A 26,563-nucleotide genomic window follows, 5' to 3' on the forward strand; every position below is an offset into this window, starting at 1 on the left:
ATGCTGCCTACACCTCGCCATAAATATAGAAATACGATGTTATTAAAGTTTAACATTAAAATTCATTTGTAAATACCATTTTCATATGAAATAAGGAATTGGAATTCAGTGTAGCCATAGTTGTTTGTGATGTCTATTTTCACTATCACACGAGAAAATTCGGATCGGCTGAAAAGTAGGTCATTGTCTGAATAGGTTAATGAGACTTATGTTTCGGTTTGTGGCGTGACGAGCGAACGTTTTAACCACTAGGCTACTCCACCGCCCCTTAGTACTAAGAAATAAGTCACCAACTTTAAAAATATAATCATCAAATATGAGTGGAGCCAAGAACATTGTTCAGTAGACTTAGCTTCATTATTGACTTAAGTGACATTCGTTGTATTCTATTTTTATATCGGGTCTTAGATGTGGACTACTACATATACTTAAGTAAGAACGCACGATTATCTCTATATCAAGTTTATCATGTTAATGTAATTAGTTCTAGACAGTGTCCCAGAATTGTTTTCAAACAGAATATATGTTATTCTCAGTCTAATATGTAGCCATTAACTAAAAAATGGAAGCCGCAAAATAATTCAATCAAACGAGCATAGTTGCAAGGTAACCCTATCGACACCTGTTGTTCCACATCGAGGAAACACACCCTACAGGCATCACCTGTAGTCCAAGTCCAAATCACGAATATTAATTGTGCAGAACACCCTCCATAAACTAGCTACAATTGGGAGTAAACATAATTCTAAACAGCGACAGGTAAAACAACCTATAATAAACATTCTGCATAAAGATATATTATTATACAAGATACGTAAATGTTTATTTGCAATATATCATAAGCTGACAGATAAGCGCATATTATGAAAATACCGTAGAGATGAGTCACAATAGTGAAATTAAAGTTTAACATGGTGACTAAGCTTGTCTGGTAGATGCTAGACTAAGGCTTAGTCTCTGAATATATATCATTTTGATAGTAACAAACAAGCCCATTTATATTGAAACGGAGCCCTAGGGAGACCAGAGATTCAGAACCTGAACCTGAGGAAATCTAGACTTGCTTCATTTAGGGCTTCAGCACTGCAGGGCAGGCTAAGCATTGGGGACAATAATGTGGTTCAGGGACTGTGAGGCAGACTAGATGGGTTCTTTTCGTAAACATATCAGATATAATGTTTACTACAAGGTTCAACAAAACTTTGGTATAATTTTGACAGTTTAGAAGCTATAGAATCTAAGGGTGTTTCTGTGTTTCAGTTTGGAGTGTACAGAAGAAAGCGTATTCATCTTCTACTGTCAGGAGGCATAGTTTAATTAATCTCTACTCGACAGGCGCATTTGTGTATCTTCCTCTTTCCATCTCAAGATCTTGGCAACTGAGTCTTCATGTAGGTGGACGTTATCTGTCATCCTAGCAATCTACTGCTGAAACATACTTCTTAAGTTAGTGTTCTCCGCTGAGTGTTCCAATGCGATACATGCTGGCGAGATTCTTTTCATATCACTGCATCGGCTGTATCTTAGTCTGCCATACAGACCCTCAAGCAAATATATTCAAGAAAGCCCACGCAAGTGGCAAATGTGGCAAGTCTAGATTTCCACAGCTTCAGGAATGAAGAGTGAGTGAGTTTAGTTTTACGCCGCACTCAGCAATATTCCAGCTATATGGCGGCGGTCTGTAAATAATCGAGTCTGGACCAGACAATCCAGTGATCAACAGAATGAGCATCAATCTGAGCAATTGGGAACCGATGACATGTGTGAACTAAGTCAGCGAGCCTGACCACCCGATCCCGTTAGTCGCCTCTTACGACAAGTTACTGAAGACCAATACTAGCCCAGATCTTCACGGGTCACTTCCACGTTGAGCCTCAATGTCACATGTATGTGGGATTCTTGAGGAAGTGAGCTAGTGGGTTGGGTTAGTGAGGGAGGGAGGAAACCATCCAACTTGTGATCAACAGCATGAGCATCGATCCACGCAATTGGGAACCGATGACATGTGTCAACCAAGTCAGCGAGCCTGGCCACCCGATCCTGTTAGTCGCCTCTTACGACAAGCATGGGTTGCTGAAGATCAATATTCTAACTCGGACCTTCCGGAATGAAGAAAGTCTCAGGGCTTCTTTTCATTATATTTTATTTGGTTTTACTATGAACGTTTTTTTCTGTAAATATGTTCATTTTAGAGACTAGTCGTTAGTCTAGCTGTATCTCTGAAGAACACGATCCTGTTGGTTCGTGTAAACGTGACGAGAGACATATACATACAGTAGAAGATTATTTTTCACAGAAACCGACTATCCTGAATTTACAGTATCAGGAAGCTTTCCTCTTAAGACTGAGTGTCCCCCAATCTACACTGGTGAGTGTGGGACGGATGTGCGTTGGGATGCTTCCCACATGTCGAGAGGAGGGGGGGAGTTCACCAGCTGATGAAGAAACATTGTGAATGACATACTAGCCAGAATGCGTTAGATTCTACTAGACAGGCTCTTCCACGGATTACCAGCGCCATACGTTCAGTATATTTCATGGATGTCTCGCTGAAGAGGTTGTAGCAATCCGGACCTTATTACACCGCTGATGACAGGTGTACACTGTTTCACGCCACTACCCTTCACGGGGACAGACCTAATTGAATTCCGATGAACTTTAACTCGTGCGGTAATGTGATACATAGATTTACAATGAACAGCATTTGGTTGTAATTCTCTGCACTTCCTACCATGACGGATGGTGTTTCACACAGCTTTGTCCACTTCTCACCGTCAGTCTAGACTAACGCTTTGTCTCTGATAATATATAAATGACAGAAAAGGATAGTTCCTTTAAACTTGAAAAGGAGACCCAGTGAGGTGGGGGATTCAGAAGAGGAGATCAGGAAATCTAGACTTGCTTCATTTAGAGCGTTTGTATAAAGGCTGTGTTTGGCTGAAGGGCGAATACGGTTCAAGGACAGACTAACGCATAGTCTCTGAATGTATATAAGTTTTATAGAAACAAACAATAGCTTATAAATTGAAAAGGAGACACAGTGAGGTGGGGATCGGACCTGATGAAATCTAGACTTGCTTCATTTTGGGCTTTAGCATTGCAGAGAGGGCTGGGCAGTAAGGAAGTAATGTGGTTCAGGGACCGTGAGACAGACCAGGTTGAAGGACTGTGAGAGAGAGACAGGCTATTGTATATGGTGAGTCTGGACTGCCGAGTCCCACACAGACCCGACCACTGGGGTTGTCATCAACAATGTGTTAATACCCCAGGTCCTTGTTCTGCTGCTGGTAGTGGAAGCGCCGCATCAGGGCTGGTTCATCTGCACACGAGATGCGGGTTTATTGTGAGCAATTACACCTCATGTTGGTGGCTGGAGGCTGCCGTCACACAAGAGCTTGTTTCTCACGTGGTTCCGCCTCCACGGATCAAAGCGCAAACCGTGTTGTACTTGAGGTAATTCGTTGTGAAATTTATTAACGAGAACTCTGATTGGTGGAAAGTGTTTCATGTATTCGTGCCTTTCTGGAACAAGTGTCACTGCCAGGATGTTTCAACCTTAATAAGTAAATATGTTTTATGTTGGTTTGTATGGAAATATGTGGCGCTTCCTGTGGATCTGAGAAGGAATCACATCTAAACCGTTATATCAAGGGGTGATACAGCTGCTGAAAGACATGAGAAGAAATATCAGGAGGGCTGGAAGATTTAGACCAGTTTGAAATCTCTGTGGATGGTGTTACAACCGAGACCATATCAGTACATGGTCTAACTATCGGACTTAGTGTTTGGTTGTGGGGGCCCATGTAGGTTCCTGTGCCCTAGTGACCGACTGTGTCCAAACAGGTTCCAGTGACCGACTGTGTCCAGACAGGTTCCAGGGACCGACTGTGTCCAGACAAGGTTCCAGACAAGTGACGATGCTGTGAAGCGTGACCTCCCTGTCCGGATGATAGATAGCCTCAACTTTGACCGGCAACTTATGTCTGAGACTTCTGACATTTACAACAGTGGTCAGCTGGACGGAGGCAGCTGGTGTACAAACTACACATCGGCCTGACCCCGTGACCACAGACAGCACGCTTACAGGTAGGGCTACAACTTGTCACAGTATATATGTTCATGTCGGTGTCAGGGATGCCTTTGCTGGAAAATCAGAAGTTTTCAAAATTATGTAATATAATATATATCTACCTTCTTAGATACTTCATGTCATGCAATACTACATTGCGTGGTGGATATTTCGGTTATTGAATAGGAACATGTGCGTTAATCCGCAGCATCTCCATAGGAACGTTATCCTGTGAATGCCTCTCAATATTAGCAGATGTTATGTTGTGTTATCATCTTGGTATATCATATTTTCGAAGTGCAATCACTTTTCATCTGAAACAGACTATTCAATGGCTCATCTACACTTACGCTTAGCCTCTGAATATATATAATTTTGACAGAAACAAATTGATAAAGAACCTCAGTGAGGTGGGTGATTTAGAAACCGAGTTAATCTAGACTTGCTTCAGCATCACAAGTAAGGGCTGAGTTAAAGGGAAAATAATATGGTTAATCGACATTGAGATTAGTTGATAGTTTTTTACAAGATTAATCGTTCACAACTCGAGAAACCTTATTAGATCAGATTTAGACCTGGGAAAACACTCTGTACCATATTATCGTGCGAACAGGGGGTAGAACAAACTAATATAGTGTATTAATAGTTCAGTCGTTCACAATACGAGAAACTTGATCTTTATTAGATCAGGTTTATACCAGAAATTAAATCACTATGGAAAGTAATGTCCATTGTTCTTGGAAGTGTTTTATTAGCATAACTGAATAACTACCCTAGGGCAATTATTTCTATTAAAAAACAATAAAATTGTATTCATTTTGATAATCTTCATCATTCCTAATACATTACACGCGTATTAAATAAGTATGCCCTCGTGGTGTAAGCCGTTTAATCACCCTCACTACGGTAGTTATTTTAATAACTAGCCCTCACAGAGTTTATCTAAATAACTACCTTGTAAGGGTGATTAACCTAGACATAACCATTCTTCACCATATTACCGTGCGAACATTGTTTGACTGTTGACTCTCCCAATGCTGAATCCCGCATTAGAATCGAGTATTAGCTCGGGTTTATGCCAGAAAACAACATTCTTCACCATATTACCGTCCGAACATTGTTTGAGTATTGACTCTCCCCAGGCAGACCCAGCATCATGCTGGAGTTATCCATGGGTAGTTCTTGAACCAATATATCACGGCCGGAGATGACAATAACACATTCCATGCAATAGCAATATCCTGTACAGCAGGATGTCATTGACAATGATACATTGACAAGTCCTCACACAGGGATTACTCATCCCAACAGAACGGTTATAGACAATTGTAGGAATTAATTATCTTCTCGGTAATGACGTGTGTATGGTAAACTATCTTAAAAGCTATCCATAGACAGTACAGTTCTGGGTGCAAGTGAAGATCGTTCTTCTACCTTTACCGTCTCTAAGGTACAGGTATGTATAGGTTAATCACCTTTACAACAACCCCTCGCTAAAGCCCTCGCAGAGTTTATTTTAGTCTGTCTCACAGTCCCTGAACCACATTATTTTCCCTACTGCCAAGCCCTCCCTGCACTGCTAAAGCCCTAAATAAAGCAAGTCTAGATTTCCTCAGGTTCAGGGCCTAGGGCTCCCTTCAATATAAATGGGCTTGTTTGTTACTATCAAAATTATATATATTCAGAGACTAAGCCTTAGTCTAAGTTTATTTAAATAACTACCTTAGTGAGGGTGATTAAACGGCTTACACCACTAGGGAAAGTTATGTCCATTTTTCTTGGAAGTATTTTATTAGCATAACTGAATATCTGCCCTAGGGCAAATATTTCTATTTAAAAACAATACAATTGTACTCATTTTGATAATCTTCATCATGCCTAATATACTCAGCAGCAAAAAAACCCCGTCAGTACGAATTCAAAATTAGATAGGCACTGTAATCAAATCATTACAGAAATGGACATAATAAGCAGATCAAAAACATTTTTTGTGTACAATATCCTGACACATCAATGAATAACTCAGCACAATTTCAAGACATTACGTGAATGTTTGCAGTCCATTCAGACTCTTGACTTCAGTATCTAGTGTGACTACCACGAGCGGCAATAACTGCAGCACAGCGTCTATGCATGGAGTGCACCAATCGATTGATGAAGGCCATTGGCACCTGGAACCACACTCTCAGAAAGGCCTGGCGCAATAAATCGGCTGTGTTCGGCCTTGGTATGACATTATTCAGTCTCCTCTGGATTTCATCCCAAAGATGTTCAATTGGTTTTAAATCAGGACTAAGGGCTGTCCACTGCAGGACACCGTCTGTAGGAAGTCCCGTGGCCTGGCAGTGTGGGCCCGGGCGTATCATGCTGGAAAATGTTGTTCCGGTGACCGTTGTATGACGTGGGGTCTGAGAGGAAGTCGCACCGCTGTAGCCGCCTCTGGACCAGGTTCTGGACCCACTCTCTGGTTCAGGCCTATTCCACCCCATCCATGATGCTTGCACCTCCCCATGAGTCTCTTTCCAACATTGGTCTGAAACGCTGGCCACGTCGTCGCCATATTCCTGTTCTGCCAGTTGATACGCAGTACCGACTCTCATCTGTGAACAGAACAGTTCTCCATTGCCGGTATCGCCAGTTTTGGTGTTGTAGGGCAACTGTAGACGTTCCCGCCGATGACGAGGGGTGAGGATAGGTCTATCCGACAATGGCGGTTCCCGCTGTTAAGACTTCGGCGTATTGTATCAGTACTGATTGGTCTTCCGTGTGTTCCAACTGTCTGGCGTGCTGTTTCGGATGCCTGCATGAAGGGATTCTGCACATGCTGTCGCACAACATGGCGGTCTTGTCGTCTTGTGGTCACCCTTGGTCTGCCAGTACGGGGGCGATCATTTGTGGTGTTGGTGGCCCGGAACGTTGTTGCAGCCTGTAGATAGTCCGAACGTTGACCTGGAAGTGATTGGCAACGGCTTGTGCAGTGTGGCCAGCTTCAAGTCTTCCTAGCGCCTGGTTCCACTGAGCTGTCGTGAGTCGCGACATCCTGCTGACGTTGTAAGGTGAATGTTTCAACCAGGTTTGGGGGTGCATTTTAAAGGGATGGTCCTTGTGAACAGCACGTGCAGCATGAGTTGCATGAAAAACATGGAGAATACCGTACCATCTCCGAGAACAGGTTGCGTTTTTGAGACCATTTCCTGGGTTCCATTCTGAGTTTGGGAAGGAATGTCTTTCCTCAGGTAAAGTTGGAGATGTTGTCAAAGATATACAATCAAAACATTAAATGAGTTTACAGTTATCCGTTTCTGCGAAGGAAAATTCCAAACTGACGTTTCTTTTGCTGCTTAGTATACATTACACGCGTATTGTATGCCCTCGTGGTGTAAGCCGTTTAATCACCCTCACTACGGTAGTTATTCAAATGACAATAACACATTCCATGCAATAGCAAAGCCCTCGCAGAGTTTATTTACATAACTACCTTGTAAGGGTGATTAACCTTCACATATATATAGGTGGGGTGGGAGAGATATAGGTTTATCTATTGCATCGCCAATAATCTAACATACAGCCCCTGAAACAAATATAACCAATACATCCCATGCAAGTCGAGAACATATGGGAAGTTTGAACATGAAAGAGACTCTTGGCTCCCTTTAATTATATTATATTATATGAATATAATTTAGGAAACGGTTTTTTCAGTACAAAAATATATTTTTCAGAAACAAAGATGCTAGTCTGGCTGGAAACGAGCGCAGCTGATATTCCATAGCATCTATAACTGTACTCATCCCCATAAATACCCCCGCCCCCCAAGTCGGAATGAACACATTGTAGTTCGGTGGAATGAGATATTTGATGATACTCCCAAATTTCCCATATGCATTCCATAAGGCTGTTAATGTCACGGACCCCCGTTATGTAGGGGGTTCCCAAAATAGGTGTTGTATATAAACAAGAAGCGGTGAGCAGGTCCATCCTTCCACCACTGAGTACATGTATGTGGAAATTACGGAAATCGTCAAAAAACGAGATAAAACCGACAAGTCCGTGCTAGATAATTATACTACCACCCATCTTGCATCGGCCACTCACAGGCATAGACGGCATTGCCTGCATTGCAATGTCGGAGATTTCATGATTACTTTTGTCTCACCTGCTTAGAAGGGTCAGAATAGCTGGCTATAGTGTGTGAACTCAAATAGTCACTAATCCCCACTCGGGTACCGTTACAGCCCATGCTGGCGTAAATGAAGCCTTGGTGTCGTGGTATTCCGACGGCGTCGACGTTGTTAATGTTGTACCGACATTTACAGCTGTTGTAATATATACTGACGTACAAAAGAAACCACACACCTGGTGGTTTGGGGTTATTTTCCGGAAAAAAACGTAAATATTTTGAAAAGTGTTTTGATTGCGACATACAATCAAAACATATCGTGCCCATTTGCGGCATTACCTCACCCAACGTAGACATTTCGACGTTAACGGGTTAATGACTTGCCCCAAAATGGTGGCTAGGCCCGAATGCCGACAGCAGGCAGTCTTCTCATCACTGTTTTCCTGCGATGACCCAACGCTGTTGATGCTGATGCGTCAGTGTGCGCATCTTTTGGGGCAGTACAGATGGAGAAGGTGGTGGTCATCTTATGGTGTGGTCACCCTCGGTCTTCCAGTTCTGGAACTGTTAGTCTGATGATAATCTGCCTTATACAGTCTAACGTTCTGGCAATATGACTGTTCGAAGCCTTGCCTCATTCCAATGGCTGGCCCTTCTTCGTTGCTGATAGTCTTGGTGTTTTTGTGTGTGCCTTTAACAGGTATACCACTAACTATCTATAATTAAATTAAATTTCAGACGGACGGTCTAGATTTTCAGCTAGCCAGCCCGATGGTCTGGTAAATAATTTAGATGTTATATACATCTGAGTCATATCTTGGTGTCTGGTCTGGTTACATCCATTTTGGACTGGTAACATTTTGAAGTTACCAGCCCTGATGTCTGGCTGGGGTTTTGGCTTATTTCATACACTGGTTCTATACTCTTGGCGCATACCATGCACGTGCGATTCAACACAATCATGATTTTCCGTATATCCCAATGCTGTCAATGGTATATGTGGTGTTTTGACAACACAATATTTGTGAATTGTAAGTTACAATCAAAACCCTTTTCAAAATATTTACGTTGTTGTTTGGAAAATAATCCCCCAAACCATTTGTTCACGTTCTTTTCTTCGTCAGTTTATATACAGTAGTACAGTTGACCACGGTATGCAGCAACGGACATCTAAGTTTGCTCCAAGGCTGATTGCTGAGCCCATGGATGTATAGTAATTCTATCCCTCGAAGAGGCAAGTCTAGATAGGCGGACAGTGTAAGACCCCAGTCTGTTATTTATTATTTTTCAGAAATTATTATTTAAACTATTAATGTTTCCCTTAGAGACATGTGCAAGTCTAACTGGCTTCTAACAACACCGTATCGAAAAAGAAATAGACAGCCTTCTACCACGGACTTGTTATACACACTATTGTTGCGGGTTACGTCTCAGTCGAGCCTCTCATGTATCGTTTCAACTTAAACTCATTGTAACATGTAGAAAGTACAGGTTTCTCAACTCATACCTTAAGAACTAGTGGTGTTCCGATTAATTGAAATAATCGAAGATTGGTCGCAGTGACCAAACGGCCAAGCAATCGATCACATTTTCTCATAATCGAACATAAACGATTTGGGATAAAAGACTCCGGTAAATTTATGTTCATGATATATTAGTCATCACTTTAAAGTAGCAAGTTGCATCATGTTATACATATCTGCAATAACAACCTGGATAGGAAAATCTGAAAAATGACGCTAACCAATTGTTTTCGATGATTGTTCGTTGGTAATGAAGCAATCATCAATTGTGAGATTTCAACCAATTCCCAACACTACTAAGAACATTTTTTATTGTATTTCATTCGAGCTAGTACCTCATCACATATGAAGGCACAGGCATGAAAGCCCCAATTCCAAGAATGTCCAAATGGCAGCTGCAAGAATATCTCGACTACGAGCAACTCAACGAGCTTCAGGTTCATTTGGTGAAATTCTTCACGATATAAAAGAACATGAATCGACTATGTAGCTTGTCGGTCGGTACCGTACTATCACTTAGACATACCAGACGTCATATGCAGTCTTAAAGGGGACTTGCCTCAGTAAAATGTCAGTCCAAGCAATTTATTCAGCATTATTGCAGCATAACAAAGGACTCAAAATTTGCCCAAAATGTTCACTGTTAAGATCATAATCTTTAGTCTGGACGGGAACAGAGAACACAAATGTGACCATGCACGTGCAACACATGGTCCTAATGAAGCATTTGCGTGGATGGGTATAAGAAGTTGGGCTCTCTGCAACAGTGTCATTGATGATTTTGTCAGTGCACAATGCCACAACCGGTGAGTGAATTTGATCGAGCAAGGGCGATTGAGTGGCTTCGGGATGGCGTTTCGATTCGTAAGGTTGCTCGACGTCTTCAGAAATCCCCCTCTGTGATTCATCGACTTTTTGAAAGGTTTCAGACGACAGGGAGGGTGCAGGACCGGCCACGTTCAGGAAGGCCACGTTCAACGGCACATGCTGATGACCGTTATGTCATTACGTCAGCTCTGCGGCAGAGATTCGTCACAGCAAATGCTCTTCGCCTGCAGTTGAGGAATGCCACGAACGTCAACGTCAGTTCCCAGACCATTCGTAACCGTTTACGTGCCGCTGGCACCCATAACAGACGTCCAGCTGTCAGACAACCGTTACGTCCTCGTCACAGAACAGCACGGGAAGCATGGTGTCGGGCTCATTTGCGATGGAATCGTCATCAGTGGTCAAGGGTGTTGTTTTCCGATGAGTCACGATACAATTTACAGTTTCATGATGGTCGTGCACGGGTGTTCAGAAGGCGAGGAGAACGCTTTCACGATGTGAACGTTAGTGAACGTGACCGGTTTGGTGGAGGATCCGTCATGGTGTGGGGTGCCTTCAGTCTTCATCACAGGACTCCTATGTTCCGTATTCGTGGCAACCTGACTTGTTTACGGTACAGAGATGAGATTCTTGGTCCACTTGTCATTCCGTCACTTAACGCCACTGGACCGCAATCGGTGTTCCAGGACGACAACGCCAGGCCACATCGGGCACGTGTGGTTACAGACTTCCTTAATCAAAGAGGTGTTGTGAGGATGCAGTGGCCAGCATATTCTGCAGACCTTGCTCCCAGAGAGCATGTCTGGGACATCCTTGGTAGGCGTATCCGTCAGAATCATCCTCCGCCAGTGAACGCTGACCAACTGTTCAGATTTCTGGACCAGGAGTGGCAAGCAATACCACAGCCGGAATCACACCACTGAGGACATTAGTGAGGTCGATGAGGGCTAGATGTGCAGTGTGTGTCAGAAACAGAGGTGGACACACGCACAACTGATCTGTAATTGAGTCTGTGACTTTGCAAACTGACCTTTCGTCGTTTGCTTCAATTTTGTTGTGCTATACATCTCATGATGTTCTCAAAGAACTGTCATATTCATGGAATAAAAGCTAAAGTATCGTATAACATTAGTTGTGCTTTGATTTCAATAGGCGTTCTTAACTTATCAAAAAGTAAATAAGTGTTCCCATATTTCTTTGAATGAGTATATAACATATGGTACATTGGTAATATCATTACCGCATATCCCTAAGGTTATATAAACACTGCATCATGTATGTACACCGTTCTATTTATTCCATACCGTACACCATACAGTGTGTGCTCGTGTGGTACCTCAAGTACTGCTGTGTATTGGGTCATACCCGTCTGGTTTTAATTAGAGGATGTTAATAGAGCACCTCGTCACTGACCTTTCAACACACGCAGACACCTCCACGTGTGAGGGATGCTGTGTTTGAAGTGGTACTACCCAGTGAGATAACGATGCTACCGATTCCAGTCTACCCACAGGTGTTTGTGGTTGGGTACAGGGTTACGCTAGGCCCTTACCTCACGGTGAGCTTAAAAGACGCGGGTCTAAATCCCTAACACACTGTTTTTGTTCGGAAAATGTCAGCAAGCGAGGATTAGCAGTGAAACTGTCTACCCTTGTTACTCCCACTAGGGATAATACATGTACTCACATCCACGTTCAGTGAGTGAGTGAGTGTAGTTTTACGCCGCACTCAGCAATATTCCAGCTATATGGCGGCGGTCTGTAAATGATCGAGTCTGGACAAGACAATCCAGTGATCAACGGCATGAGCATCGATCTGCGCAATTGGGAACCGATGACATGTGTCAACCAAGTCAACGAGCCTGACCACCCGATCCCGTTAGTCGCCTCTTACGACGAGCATGGGTGTGCTGAAGGTAAACTCTAACCCGGATCTTCTCGGGTCACTTCCACGTTGAGCCTCAATGGGCTGGGTTAGTGAGTGAGTGAGGAAAACATCCAACCTTACAAAGCCAACGTATCCTCCTTAACCAGTTTCGAGTAGCCAATGGACAGGGCAAGATGATAAGGTACCAAGGATCAAGATCGGGGAGAATCTAGGATTTCCAACTCAGGATTAGTGGATCCTTGCACGTCCAGGTGACGACAATGTACCACACCCTAGACGTGTGACCCCGGGGTACTCGACCTCCGACGTGCGATCCCCCACTCCCAATTGCCGGTCCCAGACAACCGGATCCCAAACCCAGATTCCCGCCGACACTAGAATAACGCTTAGTATCTGGAAATATATAATTTTGATTTAAAGAAATAACTCGATTTAGCTTTATAAGCGCCCCAAAGAGATACAGCCTGAACCTGAGGACATCTAGACTTGCTTCTTCTAGAGCTTTCGCATTGCATTATGGGTTAGCCGGAAAGATAAACGGGACTGTGAGACAGACTATCGCGAGACTTGACGTCCATCCTATGACACCCTACTTCCGATTCACGACCCCACAATCCCTTTTACCCTATCCCATCCCTGCTCCCCAATCCCAAACAATCATTGTGGAATCTGTTATCCCAATATATACCATATTCAAGTGTATGATTAGCGACAGGCCAGTGCAGTTTTCCGTAGATATTTTGCTGTGACCTTTAGGGTGACTAAATCTCAAACATCTTGACCCTGTGCCCGCTGGTGTCACATGAGTTGTATATTCAGACCATAATTACACTCCGCACAGATAAGGACAGCTATGTGAAAATAGGACTCTGTGACAATGTTATACCTGGGGTAGACTAACATCTAATAGCTAAAATGAACATTTTTTTCAGAAAAAAACCTGTTCAACGACTAAACCACACAGCCTGTGGTCCGGACCGTGAATACAAAAGTTCGCTATATGTGTCAGTTCGTTTTAAACATGTTGGTTATAAACGTAATTTACAGCAGTTGCCAAGGTTTAAACTTTGTGCTGGCGCAACATTCCCGACAGCTCTATGTTCGCGCTCATAGGGGGTTTCCTATCTTTCCTTTGTGTCCCTATGTAGGCGGGGCTGAAAAATATAGATCTTAATGTTATTTGTTAAAAAATAGTATTAATACACCGAAATAGCTACAAGCAAACAATCCGTACGCAGTGAAGACGTACCACTCAAAGGTCAATACAATGGAATCGGGATTATTTTCAGTCATGTCTGGGATAGATACTTTGAGGATGGGCGAACATGATGACAAGAAACCTTGTTCTTTGTTATATGTAACGACGCCTTGTCTTGTTGCTGTAACGTGAGTGAGTGAGTTTAGTTTTACGCCGCACTCAGCAATATTCCAGCTATATGGCGGCGGTCTGTAAATAATCGAGTCTGGACCAGACAACCCAGTGATCAACAGCATCAGCATCGATCTACGCAATTAGGAACCGATGACATGTGTCAACCAAGTCAGCGAGCCTGACCACCCGATCCCGTTAGTCGACTCTAACGACAAGCATGAGTTACTGAAGATCAGCATTCTCACCCGGACCTTCACGGGTATGTTGTTGTAACGAATGTCTGTTCTTGTCCCTTCATCGGGAGAGGTGAATCATTCAAGGACCAAAATCCCTGAAACATGGCTACAAACAGCAAGGAAGTAGTTACCCATGAAACGTTCCATGTCTCTATTTTTAATTAGTCACTGGTTGTAAGGGTATAGCAAAGAGCAATAGAGTTTTGTTTATATCCCTGATGTTACTGTAGGGTCTTGGCTCATTCTGAATAGTAATGAAAATTACATACAACTTTCGAGAATATTAATAATAATATCGTAGTGCATTTTCTAAAGAATTTATACTTAAGTGGGCACAGTGCCACCATGAAGCCGTTGAGAACGCTATATCTGCTGCAGCATAATTCAGAGTCTCTGGTACAGACCCTGAAGCAAATATATCCAAGAAAGCCCACACAAGTCTAGAAAATGTGGCAAGTCTAGATTTCCTCAGCTTCAAGCTTCTGAAAATGAAGAAAGTCTCAGGGCTCCTTTTCATTATATATATATTTTTTTTACTATGAACGTTTTTCAGTAAAATATGTTCATTTCAGAGACTAGTTGTTAGTCTACATAATTCACTAAACGACACAATTTTCCTGTCATCATTTTGTTGACTCGTTGTTGACCAACGTTGACTCGTCTTGTACCCAAGTCTGATCATTTAGTTAACTTTGCTTTTGGAATCAATTATCATAGCACAATTTTAAACTTGACATTATAAGCATATTGTTTTACACTTTGAATTCAAATGTCATTGCATAATTTTTGTGTACTTTAGTATTTTTGAACTACAGATTTCAGTCGTTCATGTCGTCGAAACATGGTAATGGTGCAATTATCATCCCATTACGGATCTAAATGTATCCATGGTTATAAGAGCATGGTGGTTAAAGTAATGACTGGTTCATTGCGTTAGTTGTCTCTGTTGTTCCCTTGGGAGTGAAGAATGGTAAATGCCTATAAATTTGGATCTCCTGCCAGAGATGGCACCATTTATGCAGGCTCGTCAGTGCCTCCCGCGACCATGACTGTAGCCTCTACAGTCCGTTTGATTTCATTTGAGACCGATGAATTGCAAGTGGTCCCCCCTCGTAAAATGTAGGGAAAAGTGTTAACAAAATATAGATAGTTTGTTAAACAAATTTTTATTCGGTGTCTAAAATTATGAGACAAAAATCATCAGAGTTGATCTTTCGATTTCATGTGAATGTGCAAAATTTGGTTATGTTGCAATTAGTAGATTTTGTGTTGGGCCCTACTACGCTTCCATATGTTAGTGAGCAATTCATCGGTCTCAAATGAAACCAAACGGGCTGTAGTTGTATGTGATGCGCGCATCTAATAGATGAGTATTCACCCAACAATATTCGCACATCACATTCATACGAACGTATTTAGGTTAATGCCATTAAAGTACTATCAACTGTAAAATATATCTAGATTATAAACCCATAGTAGACATGTTTCGATCAAAACATGTTTAGGAATGTGTTTAAATCTTCAACGAAATACAAGTTAGAGAGTTCTATCTATCACGATCTATTTGTTCGGTGTATTGAATTATGAAAGCAAAAGTATTTTCTTATTGAGCTAATCACATGCCAAAGAAAACATTATTTATTTGAACGCAGTTTCCACGTTTAGACAGGTTTCCAAGGTAACTTGTATCATGCCACCCTTGATTAATGGTGTACAGGTTTTCCATGCTCTAAAGCTCTCATATCCCCTACTTTTATATGAACGGTATATATGGCACGTGTTGACGGTGACCGCCAGAACAGTGCCGTGTGTTTGCCATTGCTGTTGTAGGTGTCTTTGTGAATCAAGAGGCTACCGATGGTGTATTTGTAGCGCCCACGTCTCCCATTTGTCACACAGGCAAGTTCAGTGCCCTTTAATTAACCCAGACTCTAATGTATTAACGTCAGGACTGCTTGACTGGGGATGGTTTACAGACAGAACGAACTTGTTTACTGGGCCCAGATACCTTACAAAGAGACGGCATCTGCTGTTTAGCTCACCAGGCTATTACGCCTTCAGGCGTTGTCCTAGTCTGTTTCAGAGTCCCTGACCTATATTGTTGTATAATTTCCCTTCCGCCTAGTCCTCTCAGCAATACGTAAGACTAAATGTAGACTAACGCATAGTCTCTTAATATATATATAATTTTGATAGTAAGAAATAAACGGGATTTAAGTTGAAAAGGAGACCCAGTGAGTTGGGAGATTCAGAACCCGAGGAAATCTAGACTGGCTTCATTTTGGGCTTTAGCAATGCAGGGAGGGCTGGGCATTCGGGAAAATAATGTGATACAGGGATTGTGAGACAGACTAGACTAAAAGAAGAAAGTCTAGATTTTCCTCAGGTTTTGAATCTGCCATAACACTGGGGCTCCATTTCAATTTAAATGGAATCAAAATTTTAAACAGTTATAGAAAACCTTTTTCAGAAATATAAGATAATATATAATATGCCACGCATCGTGAATAAATCAGTATCTGTCTGATTTCTAAAATGCCTTTCGAAAGATTATGGCGAACGTAAGAGGCGAGCAAAGGTCAACTTTGTCATGGTCAATTCACTGGGAGACAAATATGGCAGCCATCTTCACGTCATGTGACCGAACGTTCCGTTAAAAGTTTTGTTAGAGCTAAGATCTAGTGTGTAGTCGATTTAGACCCCTCCATATTAGACCCACTTCTCACATGAAAACTGGGAAACACTTGGAAGTACAATTTCCTATGTTAAATGGATTTTCGTTGATATTTGTTGGTCTTCCGCGCCTTGATATTACAAACCGCAACGTTTAAATGACTGACTCCACTCATGCACCCAACAACTCTCTCAACCAATCACTCAACCACTCACTCACCAATCACTCGATCAATCACTCAACCAATCACTCAACCAATCACTCAACCAATCACTCAACCAATCGCTCAACCAATCGCTCAACCAATCATTCGACCACTCACTCAACCAAGCACCCAACCACTCACTCAACCGCTCTCTCAACCCATCACTCTACCCATCATTCAACCAATCACTCAACCAATTACTCAACCAAGCACCCAACCACTCACCCAACCACTCTCTCGACCAATCACTCGACCACTCACCCGACCACTCACTCAACCAATCACTCAACCACTCACTCAACCACTCACTCAACCAATCACTCGACCACTCACTCGACCACTGACTCAACCAATCACTCAACCACTCACTCAACCACTCACTCAACAACTCACTCAACCAATCACTCGACCACTCACTCGACCACTCACTCAAACACTCACTCAACCACTCACTCAACCACTCACTCGACCAATCACTCGACCAATCACTCAACCACTCACTCAACCACTCACTCAACCACTCACCACTCACTCAACCAACCAACCAATCACTCAACCAATCACTCAACCACTCACTCAACCAATCACTCAACCACTCACTCAACCAATCACTCAACCACTCACTCAACCACTCACTCAACCAAGCACCCAACCACTCTCTCGACCAATCACTCGACCAATCACTCGACCACTCACTCAACCAATCACTCAACCAATCACTCAACCAATCACTCGACCACTCACTCGACCACTCACTCAACCACTCACTCAACCACTCACTCAACCACTCACTCGACCAATCACTCGACCACTCACTCGACCACTCACTCGACCACTCACTCAACCAACTCAACCAATCACTCACTCACACAATAGGATTCCTGTAGATATAGTGCTAGTATTCTCATGGGATCAGAAACTGTTCAGCACGCTGAACCCTCATTTCGTTATCCAGGTCGACTCCACAGCCGGTTATTTATAATACGTATTTACATTTATCAAGGGCTTTCTAGCAGGAAACATCAGGATTGTGCAAAACAGGAAATCACCGTGTTGGTATATGTCTTATCATTTAACTTCAAACAAACATCTAGTGCGTATTTGTATCTTGAGAAACGTCTGATGTCTTGCCTTCATCAGTTAGTGTAACTGCCAAAGTGTCTCATTAACTGTGGACAACAGAACACACATATCTGGCAGCCAAACGCAGAAGTTGTGTTCTCTAAGAAAAATAAGTAAGCACTTTAAAAAAGGCATAGTTTGTATGAGTTTTGTGTCTAGGGACAAAACTTCTTCTCTGCAAGACAAGTCTTGATACCCGATAATCAGTTTATGAAATAAGCCCAAAACCCAGCTAGACATCAGTGCTCGTAACTTCAAAATGTTATCAGCCCAAATTGAATTTCAACCAGACCTGACAATCTAAAGAAATTAACTCAATTTTTAGTTACAATGAATAATCTAATGAACCTGAGACATGTATTTACTGTCTAACAGTCAATTTACCACAGTCATTTTCACAAAAATCCGACTCCGCGCATCGATATTTGTCGCTGTTTTGGTGATAATATATGTCAACGCAGTGCTTTGAGCTTCCGATACTCAGTTGTATGGAACATGTTATCTAAAAATTTTACCAGACCATTGGGCTGGCTAGCTGTAACTTTAGACCGTCCGTCAGAAATCTAGCGACCCGTGAAGATCCGGGTTAGAATTGATCTTCAGTAACCCATGCTTGTCGTAAGAGGCGACTAACGGGATCGGGTCGTCAGGCTCGCTGACTTGGTTCACACCAAGCTGGAATATTGCTGAGTGCGGCGTAAAACTAAACTCGCTCACTCACTCAGAAATCTAGCCAGTCTCTAAAGGTCGGATGGGCCTTATTTCATACACTGCTATAATATATTCGTAGTTTAATCCACGTGTGTGTTTGTTTTTTAATTGTTCTTTGTTTTGTCCGTTTGCGTTTTGAATACAAACTCAGCAATATTCCTACATCGTTTACAACGAAACTGACGGATATAAGAAACTCATTTTGTTTTTGTTTTCGTCCCAGACACTTGTTGTATATTTCAGGTATCAACCAATCACTCAACCAATCACTCAACCACTCACTCACTCAACCAGTCACTCAACCAGTAACTCAAACAATTACTCAACCAATCACTCAAGCAATCACTCAACCAGTCACTCAACCAATCACTCAACCACTCACTCAATCAGACACGCAAGCACTCAACCACTCACTCAACCAGTCACTCAACCAATCACTCAACCAATCACACAAGCACTCACTCAACCAGTCACTCAACCAATCACTCGACCAATCACTCGACCAATCACTCAACCAATCACTCAACCACTCACTCAACCAGTAACTCAACCAGTCACTCAACCAATTACTCAACCAATCACTCAACCAATCACTCGACCAATCACTCAACCACACACGCAAGCACTCAACCACTCACTCAACCAATCACTCAACCACTCACTCACTCAACCACTCACTAAACCAGTCACTCAACCAATCACTCAACCAATCACTCAACCAATCACACAAGCACTCACTCAATCAATCACTCGACCAATCACCCAACCAAGTATAGTTACGCTATGTGTAGAGCGAACTACGGCTATAGCCGCAGAATAGTTTCAGATGACGGTGTGTGAATAATCGAGTCTGGACCAGACAGCCAGTTTACTGTTGACATGGAATTTCGGTAAAACGTTTCTCCCCAAACTGAATGTAGCAATGAGGTCTGCCCTCAAAGCGATGTCAGCACTAAGACAACCATTACTGCTATCCGTTAACACTGACTTGCGACAGGCGTAGCGTCCAACTTGCTTGTTGAGGTTACACAAAGAGTGGGTTAGCCTAGTGGTTAAAGCCACTCGTCACATCGAAGACCCGGGTTCGATTCCCCACATAGGTGCATCGTGTGAAGCTCCATTTCTGGTGTCCTCCGCCGTGATATTGCTGGAATATTGCTAAAAGCGGCGTAAAACCTAACTCACTCACTTTGACATGTCTGAACTGTCCTCATATGCCACTCACTCTGTCACTCACTCACTCAAGTAACTAAGCCATCAACAGCCATTACATTTACATGTGGCTTTAAACCAGCAGTACAAATATAACAAATGACCACTTCATACAGCTTCTTTTTCGAGTACCGGAAGCTAAACAGACCAACCTCAGTTCCGCACAAAATGTCAACCGCTGTAAAATAATACCTGTGTTCAGATTCGGCATAAGTCATCATGTAAAAAAAAAAAGACAGCATTAAATTTTATAATTTGGGTCAGTTTTAAATTACTGAATGGATGTACATTTAAAAACACACAAAAATCTTACACAAAATCATCCAATCACAGCTGTCAGATAATTCAGTCTGCACTGAAGGCACGACAAGTACTTGTTAAACTACAGATTTTGATTTAGTGTAGTATAACCTTGAACTGGGTCCCTGGATTGTTTCACGTCGTGTACACAACAATATCACTGTAGCAACGCACTTATAGCGGAGTATATATACAGCACTGGCTTCTGTCAAATCGCGGACCACCAAACGCTAACAGGAATACCCTAAAAACCTGAACCCAGGTATGCAGCTTTGAAGTGCATATCTATCGACTCGTTAAACTGTGGAGGTGTTCTTGCAATGACAGTTGAAGATAACAGTGCATGCCTGTTTTCAAAGATTTTGCGCTGCCTTGGTGGATACTATGAAGTAAACATGGGAATTCTAGAAATGTGGTCATTATGGTTTCCATCTGCTGTAGAAACTTCCCCCGAAGAGAATTTTTACCACGATCTGGATAATTATCTGTACATGAAGAAACGACTAGCAACATACATTTTAACCCAGCTTGAAACTGAATGTCTATGTGTTGTTTAACGCCACACTCAGCAGTATCCCAGATGGCAGACTGTAAATAATCGAGTCTGGACCAGACACATGAGCATTCTGTGTAAAACTATTTTAGTATTAAATTTGTGTAATTTATTTTTACAAAATTGAAAATGATGTGCTGATAGTTTCGATATTGTCTCCACAGGTTACGTGCAGTCATGATTCGGTGGCTCGGATACCTGCTTGTCTGTCTGGTTCTCGCGGAGGAGTTGATGTCGTCCAGTACGTTGCCGCCAATGGAGACAACGCCTGACAACGCCACCTATCGAGACGTGTTTAAATCCCAGATCCTGGCTCAGCATGTCCGGTACTGTGGAAGTAACCGTCTCTGTGAGGGCTATCGTCCAATTCGATGCTGGCGCTGTGCACCGTGTCAGTGTGATGCCATGTGCTCTGTCTACGACGATTGTTGCCCAGATAAGACGCTGTCGGGAGTTGCAAAGCCCCCCGTCGCCCTCCCCCCAATGCAGTGTATGAGCAACCTTCACGGCAGATACACAATGGAAGAAAAGATGGCGCGCATCAACATGAGTAGCAGTTTCTTCATGGTGACTTCCTGTCCTGCAGACGCTGATGCTGTGCTGGCAGCTTCATGTGCAGACTCCCCCTCCCTCGCTCCGGTCACCGTCGTTGACAGCAACGTCACCTACCTCAACAAACACTGCGCGGCGTGTCAGGGGGTACACGATGCTCGGGCGTGGAAGTCGTTGGTTGATTGTACTGAGTTCCATAACTTCCAAAAGTTCAACTCGACTACCGCGGTTCTGGATTACGCCCTCGCCCAGGAGGGGTGTTGGGTTGTGTTTGCTGCTCCCGAAGACACCTCCCCGGCAATGTTACCTGGGTGGGGGTATGATCTCGGCCTGTAACGTAACAGGCAAGTGGCCTCATTATGACGAGATGCTGGAGCAAGCTTGCCACAGCTACACAACAGTCAAGGAAGTGGGCACCCAGACATACAGAAATGTCTTCTGCTACATCTGCAACTCGGACGATCCAGTTCTGTTCTCCAGATGCAAGAAAACACCAAGCAGACCAGTATCGTTCTCTGCTCTGTTGGACTTCAGCTCGGCGCTGTACGGAAGCGGACACGACCCAAGCTCGAAATGCACAGAAGGACAGCTATATGATGGCCAGAGGGTAAGACGGACGTTTGTGACGTAGAGTTGTGTTTGTTTGTTTGTTAAACGCCGTTTGTTTGTTTGTTAAACGCCGTTTGTTTGTTTGTTAAACGCCGCACTCGGCAATATTCCAGCTATATAGTGTCGGTCTGTAAATAATCGAGTCTGGACCAGACAGTCTAGTCATCAACATCATGTGCATCGTTCTACGCAGTTGGGATACGATGACACTTGTCAACCAAGTCAGGTAGCACGATCACCCGATCCCGTTAGTCGCACTTTACGACAAGCATGGGTTGCTGAAGGCCAAATCTAACCCAGATCTTCATCGGTAATATGGCGTAGAGAAACATGGATTTAATGCAATGACCATCTAATCAAATCTAGTCATCAAATTCTAGAACAAAGTCATGTCCTCACCTACATTCACAAGAACAAGAATTTTGACATTATGGGCAATTAAAACAGAGAAAACAGGTGTTTATTTGATAATTTAGTTGATATTAATTTTGACTTATTTCAAATATACCTTTGTTACTGAGATAATATGTTAACGGCGTATTTCATATTCATTTCCAGGACTCTTGTCGAGATATCCTGTGTTCTCAAGGAAAGCAGTTGCTGAATCAGACCTGTGTTCCAATATTTGGCTCGGCGAAGGGTCTCGGGTATGAGTTGTACTTTGACATGGAGTCTGCCGACGAGCTGGCCCTCTCTGGTCCAAAGGATCTGCTGCACTCCCTGCCTGCCCGCCTCAAGGATTACTTCCCCTACACCCTTGGCATGCTCATCGCTTTCCATGATTTCGTCGTGGCCTTCAATACAACTGCCGTTCAAGGCCTTTGTTCTCAATCATCCTCTAGACTTTCCATATATGCCACATTCCTAACAACCAAACACATTGACCCCAAAGTCTTTGAGTCAATGCTTCTGGATTTGAGAAGTACCAATTTCACTCTTCCGACGGAAACCAGGAACATATCTTTTCACACGATGCCAAACGAGAATGCACGGCTGATAAGCCGGACTCACAAGGGTCGAGTGCATAAACACACATCGTGTGTGATCAGTGTGTCAATGAGCAACCCGTATCAATCAGATGACCCTGAGGTGGAGACAGAACCGGACTCATCTGACCCTTTCTCCACAGATCTTGTGCTGATCCGGGTATCCAACCTGCTGCCGTGTCCTCAGATCCAGCTCGAGAAGGACGAGTATGTTGAAGGTGACTCCGCAATACAGCTGGACTGGCGGGAGGAGGTCCTGTATCAGGGAGACTTTGAGGAGGACGACAGTGGCTTGGTGAAGATTTGTCTGGAGCACTTCAAACCCGATGCACTACTCGTAGCCCAGACTGACTCTCAAGCATCTGAGGCTGAGGTTATTGTTTCTATTGTGTGCACCGTATTGTCGCTTGTTTGCCTTCTTCTGACATTCATAACATACTGTCTCTTCAAAACTCTGCGAAGCACGCCAGGTAAAAATAATATGAACTTGACTGTTACCTTATTTGCAGCTCAGCTGTTGTACCTTGTAGGCTCTGGTAAATCTGATACAAAGGGTCTGTGTGAAGCTATGGGTATATTCATCCACTACCTCTGGCTGTCAGTGTTCAGTGCAATGGGCGTCTGCTCATTCCATATGTTCAGAGTCTTCACAACGCTCAGGAACAGAGAAGATTCCAGTGAACGAAGACGAAAATTTCTGCAGTATTGTGTGTTCATATACGGCGTGCCAGCCATACTGGTCGTAGCCACACTGGTGGTGCATATCATCATATCAGAGGGAGCCTCCATCGGCTACGGCGGTTCACGATGCTACCTGTCGTCTGGAGCAGCTACCGGAATAGCGTTTGGAATCCCCGTGGCTGTGACCGTTCTCGTCAATCTGGTCTTCTTCATCCTCACAATCAAACCAATCCGAAACAGGCCCAAAGTTGACAAAAGCAAGCAGGACGAGCATCATGTCCTCGTGTATATCAAGCTGTCCTCCCTTACTGGCATCACCTGGATCCTAGGGTTTGTGGCCTTCGGCGTCCAGGTTCAGGCCCTCCGTTACCTGTTCATCGTAGTGAATGCCAGCCAGGGTGTGTTCATTTTCATATCGTTTGTGTGCAACTGCCGTGTTGTCAGGCTGTATTCGGAATGTTGTTGTCACAGTAAGAAGGGGACGACGAAGGCGACCAACGCTGCATCCTCCTCCACTTCCACCTCCAAAGCATTCACCATCTCCAAAACAGAGACAAAGCTCACCGACATTAAGGATTCCAAGTCTTGAATGCAGGTCAGGTTTAATGCTGGTGACCACAGTCTCGGATTATCTTCCCAATGGTATAATAAGCTGGTGAACCAGTGCCTACTCTGACGCTGCCCCGGGACATTGTAAAGCTGTTGAACTCTGTGTCTGATTCTTTACCCCGGGATATGAAAAGCTGCTTGAAATGCTACCCTCGGGAGACGTAAAAGTGGCTACCTCGTCCTCTGATTCTACCCCACGTGACATGTAAACTGGTGAACACTGTCTCGGGTGCTACCATAAGAACAGTTGATGACCTCTGTCTCAGATACTACCCCCAGGGCCTGTTAAGTTGATGACCTCTGTCTCAGATACTTCCCCCAGGGCATGTAAAGTTGATGACCTCTGTCTCAGATACTACCCCCAGGGCCTGTAAAGTTGAAGATCTCTGTCTCAGATACTACCCCCAGGGCCTGTTAAATTGATGACCTCTGTCTCAGATACTAACCCCAGGGCATGTAAAGTGGAAGACCTCAATCTCAGATACTGCCACTAGGGCCTGTAAAGTGGAAGACCTCTATCTCAGATACTGCCACTAGGGCCTGTAAAGCGGAAGACCTCTATCTCAGATACTGCCCCCAGGGCCTGTAAAGCGGAAGACCTCTATCTCAGATACTGCCCCCAGGGCCTGTAAAGCGGAAGACCTCTATCTCAGATACTGCCACTAGGGCCTGTAAAGCGGAAGACCTCTATCTCAGATACTGCCACTAGGGCCTGTAAAGCGGAAGACCTCTGTCTCAGATACTGCCACTAGGGCCTGTAAAGTGGAAGACCTCTATCTCTGATACCACGCCAGTGCCCGTAAAATGCCCCTGCCCCAGTGTTCTTGCTAGTGGTTGACATTTGATTGTGTGTGATATATCAAGCATGCGCGTACGTTAACTTCCTCTTGAGTTAACAACAGTAAATAAAATACATGCATGGTCAATAGAAAGAAAAGGAGTGTGGTGAGATGAGACACGACGACGTCACAACTGAGTGACCAAGCGAACATATGACACTTGCAACTGGCCATTGAACTGCAGGAGAGTTGGAAGACACATTCAGCTGGAAAAAAAACAGTAACAAGGCTGCTGTCAATTAAAAGTGTTTTCAGTGACCTATTTGTGGCATTACTTGTTTTATTGAGTGAGTGAGTTTAGTTTTACGCCTGTTTTTGAATACTAGATACTCCCTCTTAGCAATTGGAATACATTCTTACAGCTGATCGAGCAACAACGGTTGAGTGAGTGAGTTTAGTTTTACGCCGCACTCAGCAATATTCCAGCTATATGGCGGCAGCCTGTAAATAATCGAGTCTGGACCAGACAATCCATTGATCAACAGCATGAGCATCGATCTTCGCAATTGGGAACCGATGTCAACCAAGTCAGTGAGCCTGACCACGATCCCGACCCGCCTCTTACGACAAGCATGGGTTACTGAAGATCAATATTCTAACCCGGACCTTCACGGGTACGAGCAACCATGATGAGATATGACTGAGTTAAGGGCACAAACGATAACCAAAAATAAAATATTCATTAGCTGTTAAGCAGGCAGCACTTCAACTTTTCAAATTAGAAATATTCAAATTATTGTAACCGAAAATGGACATACAGCGGGTGGTCACAATATTACGTACATTGATTACATACAAAAACAAGCAAATAGTGCGACGTTGCCACAAAAGCCAGAATGTTGCGTTGTCGCATAGTCGCACTTTGGTTAATTTTGACACTTGTTGCTTGTTTTTGTGAGGGTGACAACGCGACAATGTCCCTTCTAGGATTCCACAGTGAAAGGAACAAATGTCGTCATTTTGTTCAGTGGAAGCTGAATGTTCCTTCTAGGATTCCATAGTTTACAGAATGAAGTTGAACAAAATCCATCGAGGCTTTCATTGACGGCCTCATGGTAACTACGTTGATCACTTAGGATAGTGCACTATCATATCATTACTACATGTACTGAAGTTTTATTAGTGATCAGAATGAGCTAGGCCTTGTAGTAATGTAAGGGGTATAAACAAAAATGTACTTTATGCCAGTGACGGTGGCTACCCTCTTTCAATCGGATACAGATTAAGTATACTTTCATGGAACCTTCAAAGCAATGCCAAGTGAGTGAGTGAGTTTAGTTTAACGCCGCACTCCGCAATATTCCAGCCATATGGCGGCGGTCTCTAAATAATCGAGTCTGGACCAGACAATCCAGTGATCAACAGCATGAGCATCGATCTTCGCAAATGGGATACGATGACATGTGTCAGCCAAGTCAGATAAAGCCACAAAGAGGAGGTCGACCTCCGTGCCGTCTGGATGGCATGTCCTTCAG

The 26,563-nt window shown here is 43.4% G+C and overlaps 1 protein-coding gene across 1 annotated transcript; it reads left to right on the forward strand.

Annotated features, from left to right (window-relative positions):
• The first annotated feature begins 3,172 nt into the window (after nt 1-3,172).
• LOC124280058 lies at nt 3,173-25,350 on the forward strand. Its single transcript, XM_046715936.1, has 3 exons — nt 3,173-4,086; nt 20,977-21,971; nt 22,532-25,350. Exons 2-3 carry the CDS (start codon nt 21,405-21,407, stop codon nt 24,227-24,229), a joined length of 2,265 nt encoding a protein of 754 aa, XP_046571892.1. The 5' UTR covers nt 3,173-4,086; nt 20,977-21,404; the 3' UTR covers nt 24,230-25,350.
• Nucleotides 25,351-26,563: the final 1,213 nt, after the last annotated feature.

Source organism: Haliotis rubra, unplaced genomic scaffold, assembly GCF_003918875.1.
Source record: "Haliotis rubra isolate DU_JTF1 unplaced genomic scaffold, ASM391887v1 Scf26, whole genome shotgun sequence".
Lineage (NCBI taxonomy): Eukaryota > Metazoa > Mollusca > Gastropoda > Lepetellida > Haliotidae > Haliotis > Haliotis rubra.

Coding starts and splice junctions, on each gene's coding strand:
- LOC124280058 (XM_046715936.1), top strand. CDS start 21,405: ATGCTGTGCTGGCAGCTTCATGTGCAGACTCCCCCTCCCTCGCTCCGG. Junction 21,972..22,531: donor AGCTATATGATGGCCAGAGG/GTAAGACGGACG, acceptor ATTCATTTCCAG/GACTCTTGTCGAGATATCCT.